Source organism: Rhinolophus ferrumequinum, chromosome X (assembly GCF_004115265.2).
Source record: "Rhinolophus ferrumequinum isolate MPI-CBG mRhiFer1 chromosome X, mRhiFer1_v1.p, whole genome shotgun sequence".
NCBI classification, from domain to species: domain Eukaryota; kingdom Metazoa; phylum Chordata; class Mammalia; order Chiroptera; family Rhinolophidae; genus Rhinolophus; species Rhinolophus ferrumequinum.
The window spans coordinates 107700604-107717620 of NC_046284.1; the positions used below are offsets into that span (position 1 = coordinate 107700604).

Sequence of the window (17017 nt, forward strand, 5' to 3'; positions counted from 1 at the left end):
ACTCTGGGTAGAGGACAAATTGACTCCAAATATGTATGAGGGCATTTTTTGCACGTTGAAAAATTTCTATATCTTGATTGTAGTGGGGGTCACACAACTGACAACATGTTTCAAAACTCACAGAAATATACACTAAAAAGGAAAATTATACTCTGTATATTATACTTAATAAAAAAACTTTACCTTGAACTCAATTAATATAGAACAAAAAGTTAACATTTGCAAATTAAGCAAACTATCTTGCAATTAATACAATTCTCTTCTTCCTCTAGTATACCTCAGTCTGGACATGACTTTTCTCAGCATGTGCATCTCCCCGGAGCTGCTGTAGGGGAGGGCAGGAGTCAGAGTCCTTATAATGAGCCAGCATGCTCATTAACAGGCTCGGAAGGCTCCAAGGACAGTGTGCACAGAGTCATTGTAAAAAGCTCATCTTGTGGGAAGACCAGGCAATTAGTGAGCTCAGGTGAAGGGCATGGCGGAGCCATGATGAGCACCGCCAGGCCAACTAATGCACACTGGAACACACGCACAACCAGGTTCAGAGTCTCATCCAGTGCACCCATAAGCTCAGGTGGCCTTGGGGTCCTCTCGGCGGGAAGCAAGGAGTGGGTCACAGCCTCCCTTTGGGGCCATGGGCTTTAATAGCTGACTGAAAAAAAAATCACATCCACTTACCCATCTCACTTGGATGGAGTACAATTTCACTTCTCCATGTGCCCAGATACATCACATGGCACATTTCTCCACAAGGTTAAGAATGAATGTCCAAGGGGGCGGCCGGATGGCTCAGTCGGTTAGAGCGCCAGCTCTCAACACAAGGTCGCCGGCTCAATTCCCACATGGGATGGTGGGCTGCACCCCCTGCAACCAAAGATTGAACACGGTGACTGGACTTGGAGTTGAGCTGCGCCCTCCACAACTAGATTGAAGACAACGACTTGGAGCTGATGGGCCCTGGAGAAACACACTGTTCCCCAATATTCCCCAATAAAAAAAATTTCAAATTAAAAAAAAAAATGAATGTCCGAGTTCTCCCACTTACCTTTGGTCGTAGGTGGAGCAGAAGCTGCCGGTGCCCTGCCCACCTCCCCGTGTACTCGCCATTCTATACACGTGCACAGTCACAAGTCACAAGTACCTGTGACCCTCTGTATGAAGGCATTCTCCGGCCACATCACACCACATGAGTGTTTTTCCTATGTGGTAACCCAGAATGACAGGGAATAATGTCTGTTCCCCAGGACTGTCCTCAGTCAGTGAGAGAGAGGAGTGGATGGATACGTACCCCCGCTTCCTTCCCTCTGGGGTGGAACAACCTGAGGCTTGCTCTGTACTGTCTCCCAGCGGTTCCCAGCAGGGACCAGTTATTCACAGCAGGCTTCTGCTCATGAATGTGCCTTCTGTGGTCTAGTTTCCCATCCATCCCTGGCTCAGCTCCCCTTTCCCTCGGCAGGGCTTCACCGGATGACTCCCAAATAAACGACTGGCATTCACATCCTCTTGTCAGGGTATGCTTCTGGGGAAACCCAACCTCACACACCGTCGATGCAACAACTGAAGATCCAGTCCGAACCATACCACAGTGGGCAGATACCCCTCTCTACAAAGTGAGAGGTACCCTGGGACGTCAGCAAAGAGGCTGCATTTGGATCACACTCACGGTGGGCAGAGCAGGGTAGCTGAGTGCTTCTCAACCAGGGTACGATTTACCCCCAGGGGATATTTGGCCACAACAGGAGCCATTTTGCTCATCACAGCTGGGATGAGTGTTGCTGCCATCTAGTGCTGCTCAACATCGCCCCACAATAAGTGCCAACAGTGCCAAGGTTCAGAAACCGTGGCACAGCATAGCTCCAGTGTCACAGACCCGGCTCTGGGTGTTTTCCTCATCTATAAGGAGGGATGAAATATTTACTTCACAAGGTTTTTATGAGCCTTGTGTTGAGGGAATTAGAACGTGGAGTCAACCATTCCTTTATTCAATAGTGCCAATCCTATGCCAAGCAATGGCCAAGTTGGTGACCGAACAAAGCTAAAAAAGACATCATCTCTGCCCTCAGAGACTCCCTAGGCTGGGTGTGGAGCGAGAGTTCAAACACTCCATTCCTCTGCACGGTGAAGCCTGGCTCGAATAAGGTACATGGCTCGAATAAGGCATATGGAAAGAGCGCTTTGGCAGAAGAGCAGCGACAAGGGGACGTGCTTCCTGGAAGCCAAGAGGGGATATTGGAGGTGACAGGTGGGGATCGGCAGGGGCCTAGGCAGAGAGGGCCCTTCAGCAGAGGAAACAGCCCTTTGCAAGGGCACAGAGCCCTGAGCGGGGTGGCCTGCCTGCAGCAGGGTGGCTGTGCTCAGAGCACAGAAACGTGGGAAAGAGAGGAGCGAGATGAGGCTGGGGAGGCGGCAGGCCCCAGGTGGCCAGGGGCCTATGTGCAGGGCTGTGACCCGGCGAGGCAAGTGACGCATCTAAGGCACTGACCCTGACGGGACTTCATGACCCGGAGAGTAGGTGTCTCCTTCCCACCGGTGGCCCAGGCCCCCCACTTGCCTCACCCTAGTCCGGGCCCTCCTCCTTTACCAGGCTGAGAAGCTAGGCAACGCAGTCCGCAGGCCAGGAGCAGCCAGCAGAAGCCTTGGACCTCTTTAATTTTGAGGAGGATAACCTGACTCCAACACAATTCCTGGGGCCACTTCTCATCCAACAAATTCTCTAGCTCAGATGAACAAGAGAGCAGAGCTTTCCCTTTCTAATGAGCTTTCCCACCGACATGGAATACTGTGACAGAATGAGCCCTTTTCAGACCCAACACACAGCAGATTCCTGAGGACAGAAGCCGAACGGGACCATGACTGGTGAGAAGCCTGCGAGGGTCTGCCCGGCAGCCACGTTCATCCATTCGAGTTGGAAGAGCGAGGCAGTGCTTTGAATGAGGGTCAGAGCTCACGTTGACCTCACTAATTCGGGCGGGCTTTATTAAAATTGGCTATTTGGATTCTTGGATGGCAAAACATGATTTAGCTATCCAGTCTTACGCTTTGCCTAAATTTGGGCATGTGGAGAAGAGAGGGAGACAGGGAAGGATGTTTAAAAGAGTTAAGACACTCAACACATTTCAAGCAGCCTTGAGGCACTCCGCAGGTGTGCCCAAAGACAACTGACATGCTAGGAGGCAATTATTCTTGTCTATTCCTGAGTGAGGGTCATCTTTAAGGAATTCTTAGTCAAGAGGTTTTTAAATCTATTGCAATAGACTGTATATCTACTATATATGTAATTATCACAATTGCTATTGGTGTTAAAAAACACACATTCCTTTTCGAGTAGTCTGTAATTCAGGAGATCCACCAATTCGACTTGTTTTCTTCTCATTTGTGAGACTTTAACACGATATCACATTATCATTATGTCTACATCTAAACAACAAGATATTCTTTTAAAAACCTGTTCAAAAAGACTGGCAGATGTCAAGGTGATGGCAAACAATGTCCCACAAATGACCTAAGACCCCATATCTCTCCAAACCCATCCTTAGGACTGTAGCCACAGTCTAGAGTTACAGCAATCATTCAAATCTACCGCCATCTCCTGGAAGGATAGTTCTCAACTCTATCAGATGTGAACCACCTTCTAAAAGAAGTAGTTTAATCCTGGACTGCAATTCGTAGACAATATAACTTACCTACCACAAACTTACCTACTTAAAAAACAAACAATAAAGCCCTTACTGTAATACATAGGCAGATAAAAGGTAAGTACTATGCATGCGAATTCCATGTTACGGGCACATCTAGAGGAAAACCAGTAGGCAGGAAGGAGAGCGCTGCCAGACTGAGGGAAGAATTCCGATGCTCTCACCACAGCCTCCAGGCACGCAAGAGGTACGAATATGGGCTCTTTGGGGCGTGTTAAACCGGTGGCGGATACCAAGAGCAGGCCTGCCACCGATGACAAAAGATTTCAAAACCAGTAAACAGCCCTTGAGGACGTGCTCACCGAGAAAGCAAATGACCACCATCCGTGACTTTCCCAGCAATTGAATTCCTGGGAACATTGGTGGGTATTAAAACCATACCGAAAAATGAGGGATTTCTGTGGTTGGTGGTTTCTGCTTCGGCGTGCATGCCTTTAACGGTAAACGCAAATTAAAGGTGCTGCCTGGCACAGCCTCCAGCGAAAGTGTGGGCACTTGGGCCTCCAGCCCCGGAGGCCAAGCCCGAGGCCTACCTTCGCAGGGGTGTGGAGTAAGGGTGGGGGAGGGGTGGAGGTGGAGGCGGGAAGGAGGAAAAGGAGGCGGGGACAGCGAGCGCGCATGCGCACCAATGAGCCCGGGCCGGGACTGGGAGAAACGGGACGGTGAAGGTGGCGGTGGCGGCGGAGGCGGCTGCTGCGGGCTGCTGGGGATCACATCCACTTCCCGCTCAGCCTGCAGCCAGGAGCAGCTGCGAGGTGAAGGCTCCTGCACGTATAGGCCGTTCCCCGAATCGTAAGTATTTTGTGTAGTGCCTCTTGGGGGGCGGGTTGCTTGGTGTCTGTTTAGAAGGAAGGTTGGACGCCCCACTGTGGAGTTGCGGCGTTTGCAGAACTACTAGGTCTGCGTGGATATTCAAGACGGGATGTTCACGCCGTGCATCAACGCACTTACATTTTCTCTTCTTGTAGGGGCCCTATTTCATCCCACGATGCGAAAAGCTTTAGAAGGAGCTTTGGATCGTGCGGAGTATGTCATTGAAAGTGCCCGACAGAGACCTCCTCCACGGAAAGACTCCTCTAGTGGGGGAAGATCTCTCCATGAAAAACTGTATGACATATATGTTGAAGAATGTGGAAAAGAGCCCGAGGTTACGGAGGAATTAATAAGCAATGTGAACTTGTTAGAGAAGCTTCTGATGAGGGAGTCATTGTCGTGTTTAGTGGTCAACCTGTACCCAGGAAAGGAGGGCTATTCGCTGATGCTCAAGGGATTAGATGGCTCTTATTCAGAGACCATTCGCTTGCCTTACGAAGAAGGGGAACTGCTTGAATACTTGGATGCAGAAGAATTACCTCCTGTTTTGTTGGATCTCCTGGAAAAATGTCCGGTTAACATGTTTCACAGTGGGTGTGTCATAGCAGAAATACGGGACTATAGGCAGTCCAGTAATACGGAAGGCCCGGGTTACCAAAGCAGGCATATTCTCTTACGTCCCACGATGCAGACGTTAGCCTGCGACGTAGAGTCCATTACCAGCGATAACCAGAAATGGACCCAGGAAGACAAACTGTTGCTTGAGAGCCAGCTGATCTTAGCGACAGCTGAACCACTGTGTCTTGAGCCTTCTGTATCGGTGGCCTGCACTGCAAACAGGCTGCTGTATAACAAGCAAAAGATGAACACTTACCCAATGAGAAAGAGCTTGAAGCGGTATTCTGCAGCCTCCCTGAGTCGGCAGCAAAAGCTGCCTCCTCAGCCATCACCTCCTGAGCTAAGAGTATTGACTTCTTGCAAAAAAGCAAAGAAAGTAAAGCAGGCCTCAGGATTTCCGAAGCAGGAAATTGTGTAGATACGTGGAAACAGCGACCCTGTGACTTGGAGGTCCCTTCTGAAGTGGACGTGGAGAAATATGCTAAAGGGGGGAGGTCTGTCAAATATGATGACACAGAACCGACAGTCTGGCCAGCCCAGGAGTCCGACGATGCTTCTCTATTTGGATGTGAAGCTGGCGATCGGTCCCAGACGACCAAGCTGACCTTCGTGCAGCCGCTCAGTGATTCACTTTTCTATGGACAAAGCAAGTCACGTCAAGAAGCCACATGTGAGACACCGCTGTCTCACCCACACTCTTCCCCAGATGACCATTCAAATAGTTTGATGCCTGCATTAAAGACTGATGCTGGCAAGGTAGTCGGTGGGTCCGAGGAATTGCTACAGAAGAACACTGAACGTCCAGTCCAGACGTCACTCAGCTCCAGTGGCTCAGCCAGTCTCAGCCAACTTTCTCCAGGGAAAGAAGCAGAACAGCCTCAGGCCACATCATCAGTACTGGGGAAGGGAGTGAAACACATACCTCCAGCCACCAGACTTCCCTGGAGCTCCGGAAAGAGTTCCTCAGGTAACAGTTTCACTCCACAGCAGGCAAGCCCCTTTCCTAAACCTCCATTTCCTGCTCCTGCGTCCGAGGCACCAGGTCTTGCCCAGAAATCGTCTGTGGAAGTGAACCCAGTCAGCACACTCCCTGCAGCCACGCTGTTCCCTGCCAGCTCATCACTAAGAGCCCTGGTCACCCAGGTCAAGGCCAACTATGCTGGCCTCAAAGTCATCAAAGTGGTGAGTCCTGTTGTTGGAACCCAGACTGTGGTGAGACGTTCCAACCCAGTGCAGCGCTCTACCGTTGGGGCCAGGGATCCTTCAGGCGTGAACGCCAGCAGGCTGTCCTCAGGAGGCCAGCCACCAAATGCACAGTCCGCTGCACCGCAGGCTCCTTCTCCAACGGGTGCACAGTATATTTTAAAACCCGCTTCAGATCTCAGGCCCTTAACTCTACTCCAGGTCCCACCAGGTTCAGTCATTTTGAACACCCAGCAGCAGGCCCGGCAGCCACAGCAGTGGCTATGTCAGGTGATTCCAGGGCAACAACATCAGTGGCCCTCCACTTCTCATTGTCAGCAGCCAGTGTCGCAGGGTTCAAGTGCACAAGATTCAACCCGTCAAAACCCAGCCTCATCTGCTCAGCACGCTGTTGTCGTCAACCTCAGTGAAATGGGAAGAGGCCGAGGCCGCATTCTGCAGGCCCGGGCCACCGTGTTGTGTCAGCTTGGCTCTGCCCAGAGAAGACCTGGGCAAAACCTTCCCCAGCAGACGGTCCTGCTCTCTGCCGTCCAGCAGCAGCAGCAGCAGCAGCTGCAGCAGCAGCAGCAGCAGCAGCAGCAACAAGAGCAGCAGCAGCAGCATCTGCAGCTGCAGCAGCAGCAGCAGCATCTGCAGCTGCAGCAGCAGCAGCAGCTGCAGCAGCTGCAGCAGCAGCAGCAGCAGCCGCAGCAACAGCAGCAGCCGCAGCAGCAGCCGCAGCAGCCGCAACAGCAGCAACCGCAGCAGCCGCAGCAGCAGCAACAGCAGCCACAGCAGCAGCAACAGCAGCAACCGCAGCAGCCGCAGCAGCAGCAGCAGCAGCATCCAAGGCCGCCCTTGGTGGTGCAGTTGCGAATCATTAGGCACCCAAGGGCTGTGGCAACAGCTCAGCCAGGTGGGGGCCAGCAGACAGCAAGCCAGTCTCAAGGTAATATGAATAGAGGCCCGCCCAGCACTCCCAACTCCTGAGTCTTGCATTGTGTTCTCTCTTGAAAAACTCAAGAGCATGGACTCCAATTAAGTCCAGTTTTCACTTCATTTTTGGTTATTTAATGTGGCAGTATTTTCCACATTGTTAGGTGTGCAAACTTTGTACAGAAACACAGCCTCATGACTTTGACATGGAAGCAAGGAGGTGATTTAAGAAACAGGGATTGTTTTGCTTATGTCATTGCGTGGGTGGTGGTGCTGGTCGTTGACATAGTGATTTCCTTTTCAAATAAACGTGTTCCTTGTTATGGTTCTGATTTACCATAAAAACAATCTTAGTTTTCCATCATTCTTAGAAAACGTGATGACCTCTTTCTTTTTATAGTGTTTATAAACAAAATACTAAATAGTTCTGTAGCTCTGTGGAGATTGAAATTAAGCCTGCTTACTGGCCTATAACTTCCAGAACTTCCTTTTTGCCCATTATTTTTAAAAAAGAATATTTACCTATCGCTAACTTTTGGGCCCCGTGCCTGAATCCCATCGGTTCTCAAAGGTGACTAGTGGTGATGAGGAAAATTGCAGCTGTGAATCCCCTGATTATCTTAGATGCTATAGATCTTATCTTGTGGGACTGAATAACTTCAAAAAGGCCCACATTAAGTGCTATTATTTACTAAGTACCAGATAAGTATCTCAGTGTTTCACTGGGACCTATTTACCAATACTCTATTTCAGCAGCTGTTTCTTCTACACATTATGCATTTAATAAAAATTTAGTCAATTTATTTTATTTTACTATGTTAATTATTTCCCCCCGAAAGGAGAACTTTTTCCTTTAAATGTAAAAAATTTGCCCCTTTTCTCTAATTAAAGTTTTTGCAAGCCTCATCTCAATTTGGCCCAGTTCTAACACTATTCTTACACTATTATTATAATTTTTATCCTTTAATCCTTTAACTTTTTTTTTTTGAACCATCGGTTATGTTCTCTGACCTTCCAACAGTCATTCTTGTTTTTTTAAGTCAGTGTCCTCTGCCGTTCCTGAAGTCTCTCGCGATTTGGCTTCATGGTCTCCTCACTGGATTATTTGAAAACTTAGAGCAATGCTTTGTTTCTGTTACTTTCCAGCTCTCGTGATTTATATTGCCATTTAGAGTTTCTGTCGCATCTTCCACCTGGATTCTAAGACTGTGATAGCAAAAACTGAATCTCGCACTTGTTTGTTTGCAAAGAATCCTTAGCACAACATCTTACGCCAAAATGTTTAACCTGTATTTGCCAGGTACGTGTAATATACTTAACCTATGTGGTTTTATAGAAGTGGTGCTGAACTTAGAATGTAGTTGTAGAACTTAACATGTAGTTGTAGAACACTGACAAGCAGGGTGGATCCAGGTGTACGGGGCTGAAGCTTATGTCCTCGAATGTCACCCAGTCTCACATCCACAACTGGCAACACTAAATCAAGAAGCATTTCTCTATTCTCCAGTGCTCTCTCCCCCAGATCTGGGCAGGCTACTCTGGAAAAGAAACTCCTGGGGCGGGGGCATTTTCAGGCCACCAGCTCCTGCGTTTGGACACTTACTGAACCTCTCCAGGTCGTGCTTGTTCTCCCACAGGTCCGGTCCAGGTCCAGCCCAGTCCAGCCTGTAGACCGCCGCCCCCCAGAGTGATTTCTATTGTAATGTTCTAAATGTAACAAATCCAGAGTAGGCTCAGTTTATGATTTCTCTAAAACAATAAAACTACAATACCAATAAAGTTGAAATCATGTTATTTTAACAGGATGAACGGGTTTTAAAACTTTTCAATGAGTTAGAAGCGCATCACGTAAACTGTAGCATCTTAACCAATTTAAAGTTGCATGTTCTGCAACAGGTCTCTAGAATTGTTTTCATCTTGCAAAGGTGAACCTCCATCCCCACTGAGCACCAACTGCTCCTTTCCCTCTCCCCCAGCCCCTGGCAACCAGCTTTCTAGTTTCTGCTTCTCTGAGTCAGACTGAATGAGATACTTCCTATGAGTGGGGTCATACAGTATTGGTCATTTTGTGACTGGCTTCTTTCACTTAGCATGATGTCCTCAAGATTCATCCATGTTGTAGCATGCAACAGGAAGGTCATAGCTTTGCGAAAATGGTTTCACTATACACCACATAAAGTAAAGCGACCTATGAAGTATAAAAACGTTCATAAGTGTGTACTTTGTATCGTTTTATTTAGTTGAAAAGATTGGTGCACAATATATGAGATGCAATTTTTACAAGTTTCTTTGGGAAAAAAATGTTAAAACTACCTAAACATGATGCTTGTCACCCCTGTATAGACTACAGGGGAGACCCCCAAATGGGCGGAAGGATTAGGGCACAGTTGTTAATCCCCAGCCCTTTCAAAAGCTCCCTTGCACTTAGGGCCCCCTGCAGAGCGCAGGTCTCCTTTCCCAGGCTGCAATCACTGGCCTTAGAAAGGCACTTTGGGAAGTCTTAGTCTGTCTCTCTTTAAAAGCGTTTACATTTTTTAGCACTCTAGCTTCTTTGCAGGAAAGTAAATAGCTAAGCATTTGGAAATGAGTTGAATTTGTTTGCCTTTCAGGTGTTTGGGACCTTGTTATATTCTGAAGTGGAATTCACCCCACCCCCCTCTTTCTTTCTTTTCCCTCCCCTGGCTTAGTGATCATCAACTGTCCAGCAGTCCCTGCTCCCTCAGCTCTTTCCTCCTTCTGTCCTGTTTCAGTGGGACTCAACAGATCCCTGAGCTTTTCTGTTTTCTCTCTCCCTTTCTTTTTGTGGAGTTGTAATTTACATAAGAAGCTACTATTGTGAAGCGTACAATTCAGTGGCATTTCCTATTTTACAGTGTTGTGGTGCCACCACCTGTATCTATTTCTGAAGCATTTTATCACCCAAAAGAAATCTCTGTAGTCACTGAGCACTCGGTTCCCATTCTCCCCTTCCCCAGCCCCGGAAACCACCAGTTTGCTTTCTGTCTACATGGACTTGCCCCTCTAGATATTCCCTACTAATGGAACCATATAGTATGTGGTCTTTTGTGTCTGGCCTCTCTCCCTTGGCATAATGTGTTTGAGGTTCATCCACGCTGTAACACGCGTCAGGGTTTCTTCATTTTTTAAATGACTGAAGAAGATCCCATGGTTTGCATGCACCGCATTTTCTTTATGCATTCTCCACTGATGTGCATTCAGGTTGCTTCCACCTTTTCGCTCCTGTGAATAATGTCGCTATGAACGTTTGTGTACAGCTATTTGTTTGTGTGCCTCTTGTGTTTTACTTAGTCACAACTTTGAAGGGCAGCCTGTCTGCACAAAATTTGTTTTTCTAAGTATACATGTATGTTTCTGGGCCATTTGCCCTAACAAGGAAAGGAAATTTGGTCTGGCAGTTGCAGAGTTGTGTGAAGAGACAGGTAACTGGTGATTCTCACTCTCTGAACCGAGCTGTACTAATAATGGGTTGTCGATCCTGTAAAAGAAAGATTTTCGGTTGACTTCTAAGGATATGTCTAGTATGCCATTTGGGTGATGCTGAGCCCATTTGAACTTCCTCTAACACATCCTGGACATCTTTGGAAATGGGGCCTGCACTATCGAGAGCTGAACATATGCAATAATTGCACGGATGAGTTCATGCTCCGCCTTGGGAATCCACCAAAGGCCTGAACCCACAATCTCAGCAGATTGGATGTACTTCCTCACTTTTGCACTCTATCTGTTTCTTTTAAGCACTACTCGGAGACAGACATCAGTTGAACTTGCACTTGAGCAATGTGGCACTCCCTGCCCAGGCATGCAAATAAGTTCAGTGTTGTTTGAGAGGGCCATTTTGTGGTTTTTGTATATATCCTTCTAATGATCCCCACCAAGGTTGGTAATATGATGCAACTGGCACACTAATGAAGAGGAATGAATATAACCCTTAAATAAAATGCCAGAGTATATGTTTATTCAGACAACTCTGTAGGTTGTTTAGGGAGGATTTCCCAAGTTCCTGGTACTGTGTTAGGCCCAGGTGGGATGGGGAGAATACAGAGACCAAAGAAAAGTACGGTGCCTCTTTCGAATCTAGATCTTATTCAAAAGTTATGTAATTTTACACTTCAGCAATTGAAGCTAGATTGCCACTATAACAAAGTCTCCATGGAATAATGAATGTTACACATATAAAGATCACTACACAATAGAGAGAATGGGAACCAACACAAGGCTCACGATTGTAGTGCCTTATCCCCATGCCACAAGTCAGAGGTCAGAACACAGACCAAGGAGATGGTGGAAAGATGATTCCAGAGAGAAAAGTGTTGCCCTGCCCGTGAAGTCCAGGTATGTGTATCTGCATAGAGAATTCGTACTTACTTATAAATGGTAGGTTTTAAAGTCCTTTATTCCATTCTAGATTTCTGTTTTGAGAACATTGGAAGGAAACACCCAACTTTCCTAAGAGACTTCTGTTTATTTCTTAAAAGTAACAGAAACATGTTAGATTCCTTGTTGTGTCACGCTATGCTTCTCCAGCTTTTTAGGACTATTTGAGAATACAGTAAGCTAATCATTGAAAAGACCTCTTGGAAAAAATAAAAATCACAGTACTGACATTCAGGGCGATTGTCTCATTTTAAGATCTAAAGATTTTTTATGTTTTTTTGTTGGGTGTGGGTAGTGAGAGGAATGGTATATAATGTGCTTTTCGAACCCCAAGAAAGAGCTTCTAGGCCACAGAACTGGTATAAATTCATTTAGATGAAATACTCCTAAAAGTGATATGTGGTAGGAAAGTAAACTAACCAGCCACAGCCAAGGTACAGCTGTCTTCATCAAAGGGCCTCAGTAGAGGCATCTGTCTGGTGGTCAGAAACCCTGTGTCTTGGTTATCTCATGCCAGTTCTTCAGAATACTGCCAGGTGTGGGTGCTGGTAATATGTGTATTGGTAGGGATGCAGAGATGAAAAAGACACACTGTCTCCAGGGTCCCATTGGCATTCTCCCATCTTCCAGGTGATACCCGTATTGTCTTTGGTGTGTGTTGTGCGCTGCCTCCTGAAAGCACCATGACCGCCTGGTCTATTAGTGAGAGCTGAGTTTATTCTTACTGCTAAGGGAGAGGACAACCTGGACAGAGGCTTAGTAGTGTTTCAGGTAGTTAAGTATCTTTTTTTCCCCCTAAAAGCTAATAATGTCATCCTTTGTCTTCAGGACTTCAGTATTTAACTGCAGGGGAAATATCCTTAGCTGTTTTAATTGCGCTTCGAAAAACACCTAGGCTATAGAGTACGGGATTTCCCCCCTCTGTTCTCATTATGTGACAGGCAGTGTTCTGTTTCACATGTTTTAACTCACTCAGTACTCCCCAGGACCATGTAAGGGAGGTGTAATTATGCATGAGGAAACAAGGCATTGGGAGCTTAAGTGATTTGCTCAAGGTCATCTAGCTATGAGGCATTGTTGTGGCGTGGGCTGTGAAAGATTCACAAGTCAGGTAGAAATAGAGAAGGAAGATTTCTTAAAGTAAGAGGAGGGTCGGCTGGGCAGAGTCTGCTGGAAACTCCTGCAAAGTACTGCATCCATTCTTTGTCTTTTCTAATCAGGATGTAAGTTTCTGTGGCCTGTAGTTGGAGGTGGGGGAAGGTGCGGTTATACTGGTTATCTTAACCTTTGCATGTTTTCCGTAGATTTAAGTTGGAGCCAGGAGAGTGGATGTCATACAGATGGAAAACCTCTCCCAACTCACAGGGCTAGCACTGGGCTGAAATAAATAGAAACACTGAAACTGGTCTGCACAGTAAATGTACAGCAAGCAGAGCCAAAGAAAGTTTTCAAAAAGTCCCAAGCTAAATTACACTTATTAATTTGAATTATACCAGAGATCCAAATCTCAAAAATAGAAGATTTAGCGCCACCATTAAAATCCCCTGTCCTAACAGTATCAGATCCCACTGGGGTCAGAGACCCTTTAGCGCACTGCCCTCTCCAGTGCCTCTGGGAGGGCAAGACATACACCTGTCCCCAGTGGGCCCACCATACGGTTGGAGAGACCCCAAGATATATGGTTGAAATGACAGATTACACTTTGTCACTTCACTATATGTTGCTGTTTGAGGGGAGCTAATCACTGACATCTCTGCCATAGTTTGGAACATTTGGAAGAGAGATCATCGGGAGTCAGACAGCTGGACATCAACATAATTGCTTTACATGTGATGCACGTACCTTTGAGGACGTAAGTTAGATCTGGACCAAGTAGGTTTCCTAACACTGCACCCGCATATTAGAGAGATTCCTCCACTCACTCACAGGCAGGGCTGGAGAACCGCAGACCCCTCCCCAAGCACGGGGCTGGCCCTCTCACTGCGGAGAATAGAGTGGGAAGAACAAGTCCAATCTTACTCTAATGAAGAGGTTCTTAACCCCTGGGCAGTAGACCTCTTTGGCATTTGGTGAAGCATACGGATCCTTTCTCAGAATAATCTTTTCATGTGCATAAAATAAAATATATGCCATTACAAAGGAAGCCAATCACTAAAATACAACCCTGAAAGTATAAATTTATGGTAAATAATATGTTTTTTAAATGCACTAAACGATCAGGTTTAGTGGCGTGACTAATAACTACTGTACTTTCAAAGCAGTGATGACACATGACGTTTTGAGATATCTACAACCAGTGAAATGTCACATGCAAACATCTGTGATTTCTAGTCGATAAATTTAAATACTAGTGTGGTTTTTTACCTATATTCATATGCAGAGGAAATGTGCCATTTCAGTTAGAAGTCAGATAAAATAAAGATAGAAGTTTATTAGTTTTTCTCATTAAGTTCATGGATATCCTAAAAGTGTCCACGGAGGATGTCGGCTCGAACCGGCGCCCTGTGAGCATCCCTGTGAGGATAGTGGGCCTGGGCCGCGCATGCCCCCAGCAGTCGCGCGCTCACTGGCCTGACGACCGTTACGTGCCTGTGTGTGCACGAGGCCGCGTGCTGCGTCGGATACCTCACGTGCGCCTCTGCTTCTGTCCCGCGACTTCCGGTCACTCCTCGCGCCATCTTGCGCGAGGAGGTGACGCACCTGGGTGAGAGTCCCAGCGAGGTCGGTGCTGGACAGAGATCGGTGCGCAGCAGTGTGTCTCTCGGTGTGGCACAGTGTGACTGTCAGTGTGGGACACTGAGTCCCGGTGCGGGACAGTGCGAGGCCCTGTCCAGGACAGAGTGAGATCGGCACGGGACAGAGCGAGGCCCAGTTCGGGACAGTTCGAGGCCCTGTCCAGGACAGAGTGAGATCAGCACGGGACAGTGCAAATCCCGGTACGGGACAGTGCGAGGCCCTGTCCAGGACAGAGTGAGATCGGTACCGGACTGTCCAATTCCCGGTGCGGGACAGTGCGAGGCCCTGTCCAGGACAGAGTGAGATCGGCACGGGACAGTGCAAATCCCGGTATGGGACAGTGCGAGGCCCTGTCCAGGACAGAGTGAGATCGGTACCGGACTGTCCAATTCCCGGTGCGGGACAGTGCGAGGCCCTGTCCAGGACAGAGTGAGATCGGTACCGGACTGTCCAATTCCCGGTGCGGGACAGTGCGAGGCCCTGTCCAGGACAGAGTGAGATCGGCACGCGACAGAGCGAGGCCCGGTTCGGGACAGTGCGAGGCCCTGTCCAGGACAGAGTGAGATCGGCACGCGACAGAGCGAGGCCCGGTTCGGGACAGTTCGAGGCCCTGTCCAGGACGCAGCGAAATCGGTACCGGGCAGTCCCGGGGCGGGACAGTGCAAATCCCGGTGCGGGATAGTGCGAGGCCCTGTCTAGGACAGAGCGAGATCGGTACCAGACAGTCCAATTCCCGGTGCGGGACAGTGCGAGGCCCTGTCCAGGACAGAGCGAGATCGGTACCAGACAGTCCAATTCCCGGTGCGGGACAGTGCGAGGCCCTGTCCAGGACAGAGTGAGATCGGTACCGGACTGTCCAATTCCCAGTGCGGGACAGTGCGAGGCCCTGTCCAGGACAGAGTGAGATCGGTACCGGACTGTCCAATTCCCAGTGCGGGACAGTGCGAGGCCCTGTCCAGGACAGAGCGAGATCGGTACCGGGCAGTCTTGGTGCGGGACAGTGCAAATCCCAGTACGGGACAGTTCGAGGCCCTGTCCAGGACGCAGCGAAATCGGTACCAGGCAGTCCCGGGGCGGGACAGTGCAAATCCCGGTGCGGGATAGTGCGAGGCCCTGTCCAGGACAGAGCGAGATCGGTGCGTCAGTGCGACGCCCGGTGCAAGACAGAGCGAGATCGCTGCAGGCCAGAGAGAGATTGGTGAGGGAAAGTGTTTACTTGGCAGCCACCACCATGGCGTCCTCGCAGCTGCGGGTGGCCGTTGTGTGCATGAGCAACCAGAACCGGAGCATGGAGGCTCACCACATTCTCAACAGACGGGGATTCAACGTCCGGTCCTTCGGGACAGGGACTCACGTGAAGCTTCCCGGACGAACACCGGACAAGCCAAACATTTATGATTTCAGAACCACCTATGAGCAGATGTACAATGATCTGGTTAAGAGAGACGAAGACTTCTACAGGCAGAATGGCATTTTGCATATGTTGGACAGAAACAAGCGAATCAAGCCTATGCCGGAAAGGTTCCAGAACTGTCAAGACCAGTTCGACCTCATCCTCACCTGTGAAGAGAACGTGTATGACCAGGTAGTGGAAGATCTGTATTCCAGGGAGCAGGAGACCTGCCAGCCAGTGCACGTGGTTAACGTCGACATCGAGGACAACGAGGAGGACGCCACCCTGGGAGCGTTCCTCATCTGTAAGCTCTGCCAGTACATTCAGCTTTCGGATGACATGGAGAATGAGATCGATGAGCTGCTGCTGAAGTTGGAGGAGAAGAGCAACAGGACCTTCCTGCACACTGTCTGCTTCTACTGATGCGGCCTGGGGCCTGGTGGGGCCCCTCCTGAAGCCGTCATTTTGAGCTTCCTTTGGTTAATAATTTTTCCTTCCAGATATTTGTTTTTAGGTTTAAGGCTTCTAATGGTGAAATGAACTTTGGGGTGTGTGTGTGTGTGTGTTTTAAGTTGAAATGATTGGTGCACAGTGTGTGAGATGCAATTTTTACAAGTTTGTTTGGGGGAAAAAAAGTTAAAACTAGCTAAACATGATGCTTGTCAGCCCTATATAGAGGACAGGGGAGACCCCCAAATGGGCGGAAGGATTAAGGCACAGTTGCTAATCCCCAGCCCTTTCAAAAGCTCCCTTGCACTTAGGGCCCCCTGCGGAGCCCAGGTCTCCTTTCCCAGGCTGCAATCACTGGCCTTAGAAAGGCACTTCGGGAAGTCTCAGTCTGTCTCTCTTTAAAAGCGTTTACATTTTTTAGCACTCTAGCTTCTTTGCAGGAAAGTAAATAGCTAAGCATTTGGAAATGAGTTGAATTTGTTTGCCTTTCAGGTGTTTGGGACCTTGTTATATTCTGAAGTGGAATTCACCCCACCCCCCTCTTTCTTTCTTTTCCCTCCCCTGGCTTAGTGATCAACTGTCCAGCAGTCCCTGCTCCCTCAGCTCTTTTCTCCTTCTGTCCTGTTTCAGTGGGACTCAACAGATCCCTGAACTTTTCTGTTTTCTCTCTCCCTTTCTTTTTATGGAGTTGTAATTTACATAAGAAGCTAATATTGTGAAGTGTACAATTCAATTTATTATTTTATAGTGTTGTAGTACCAAAATAAACTCTACACATAAATGAGTAGATATACATAAA

The 17017-nt window shown here is 48.2% G+C and overlaps 2 protein-coding genes across 2 annotated transcripts; both read left to right on the forward strand.

The window, feature by feature from the left end:
* Positions 1-4683: 4683 nt before the first annotated feature.
* SUPT20HL2 (SUPT20H like 2) lies at positions 4684-8935 on the forward strand. The gene is given in 4 exon segments (XM_033102539.1): positions 4684-5470; positions 5473-6884; positions 7042-7257; positions 8882-8935. Coding segments are annotated over 4 exon segments (2469 nt in total).
* A 6671-nt stretch (positions 8936-15606) lies between these two features.
* On the forward strand, positions 15607-16191 carry LOC117031841 (RNA polymerase II subunit A C-terminal domain phosphatase SSU72-like). The gene has a single exon (XM_033122685.1). It carries the CDS (start codon positions 15607-15609, stop codon positions 16189-16191), a length of 585 nt encoding a protein of 194 aa, XP_032978576.1.
* Positions 16192-17017: the final 826 nt, after the last annotated feature.

What these genes read in the sequence shown, in the direction of transcription:
- LOC117031841 (XM_033122685.1), top strand. Translation starts at nt 15,607, where the DNA reads ATGGCGTCCTCGCAGCTGCGGGTGGCCGTTGTGTGCATGAGCAACCAG.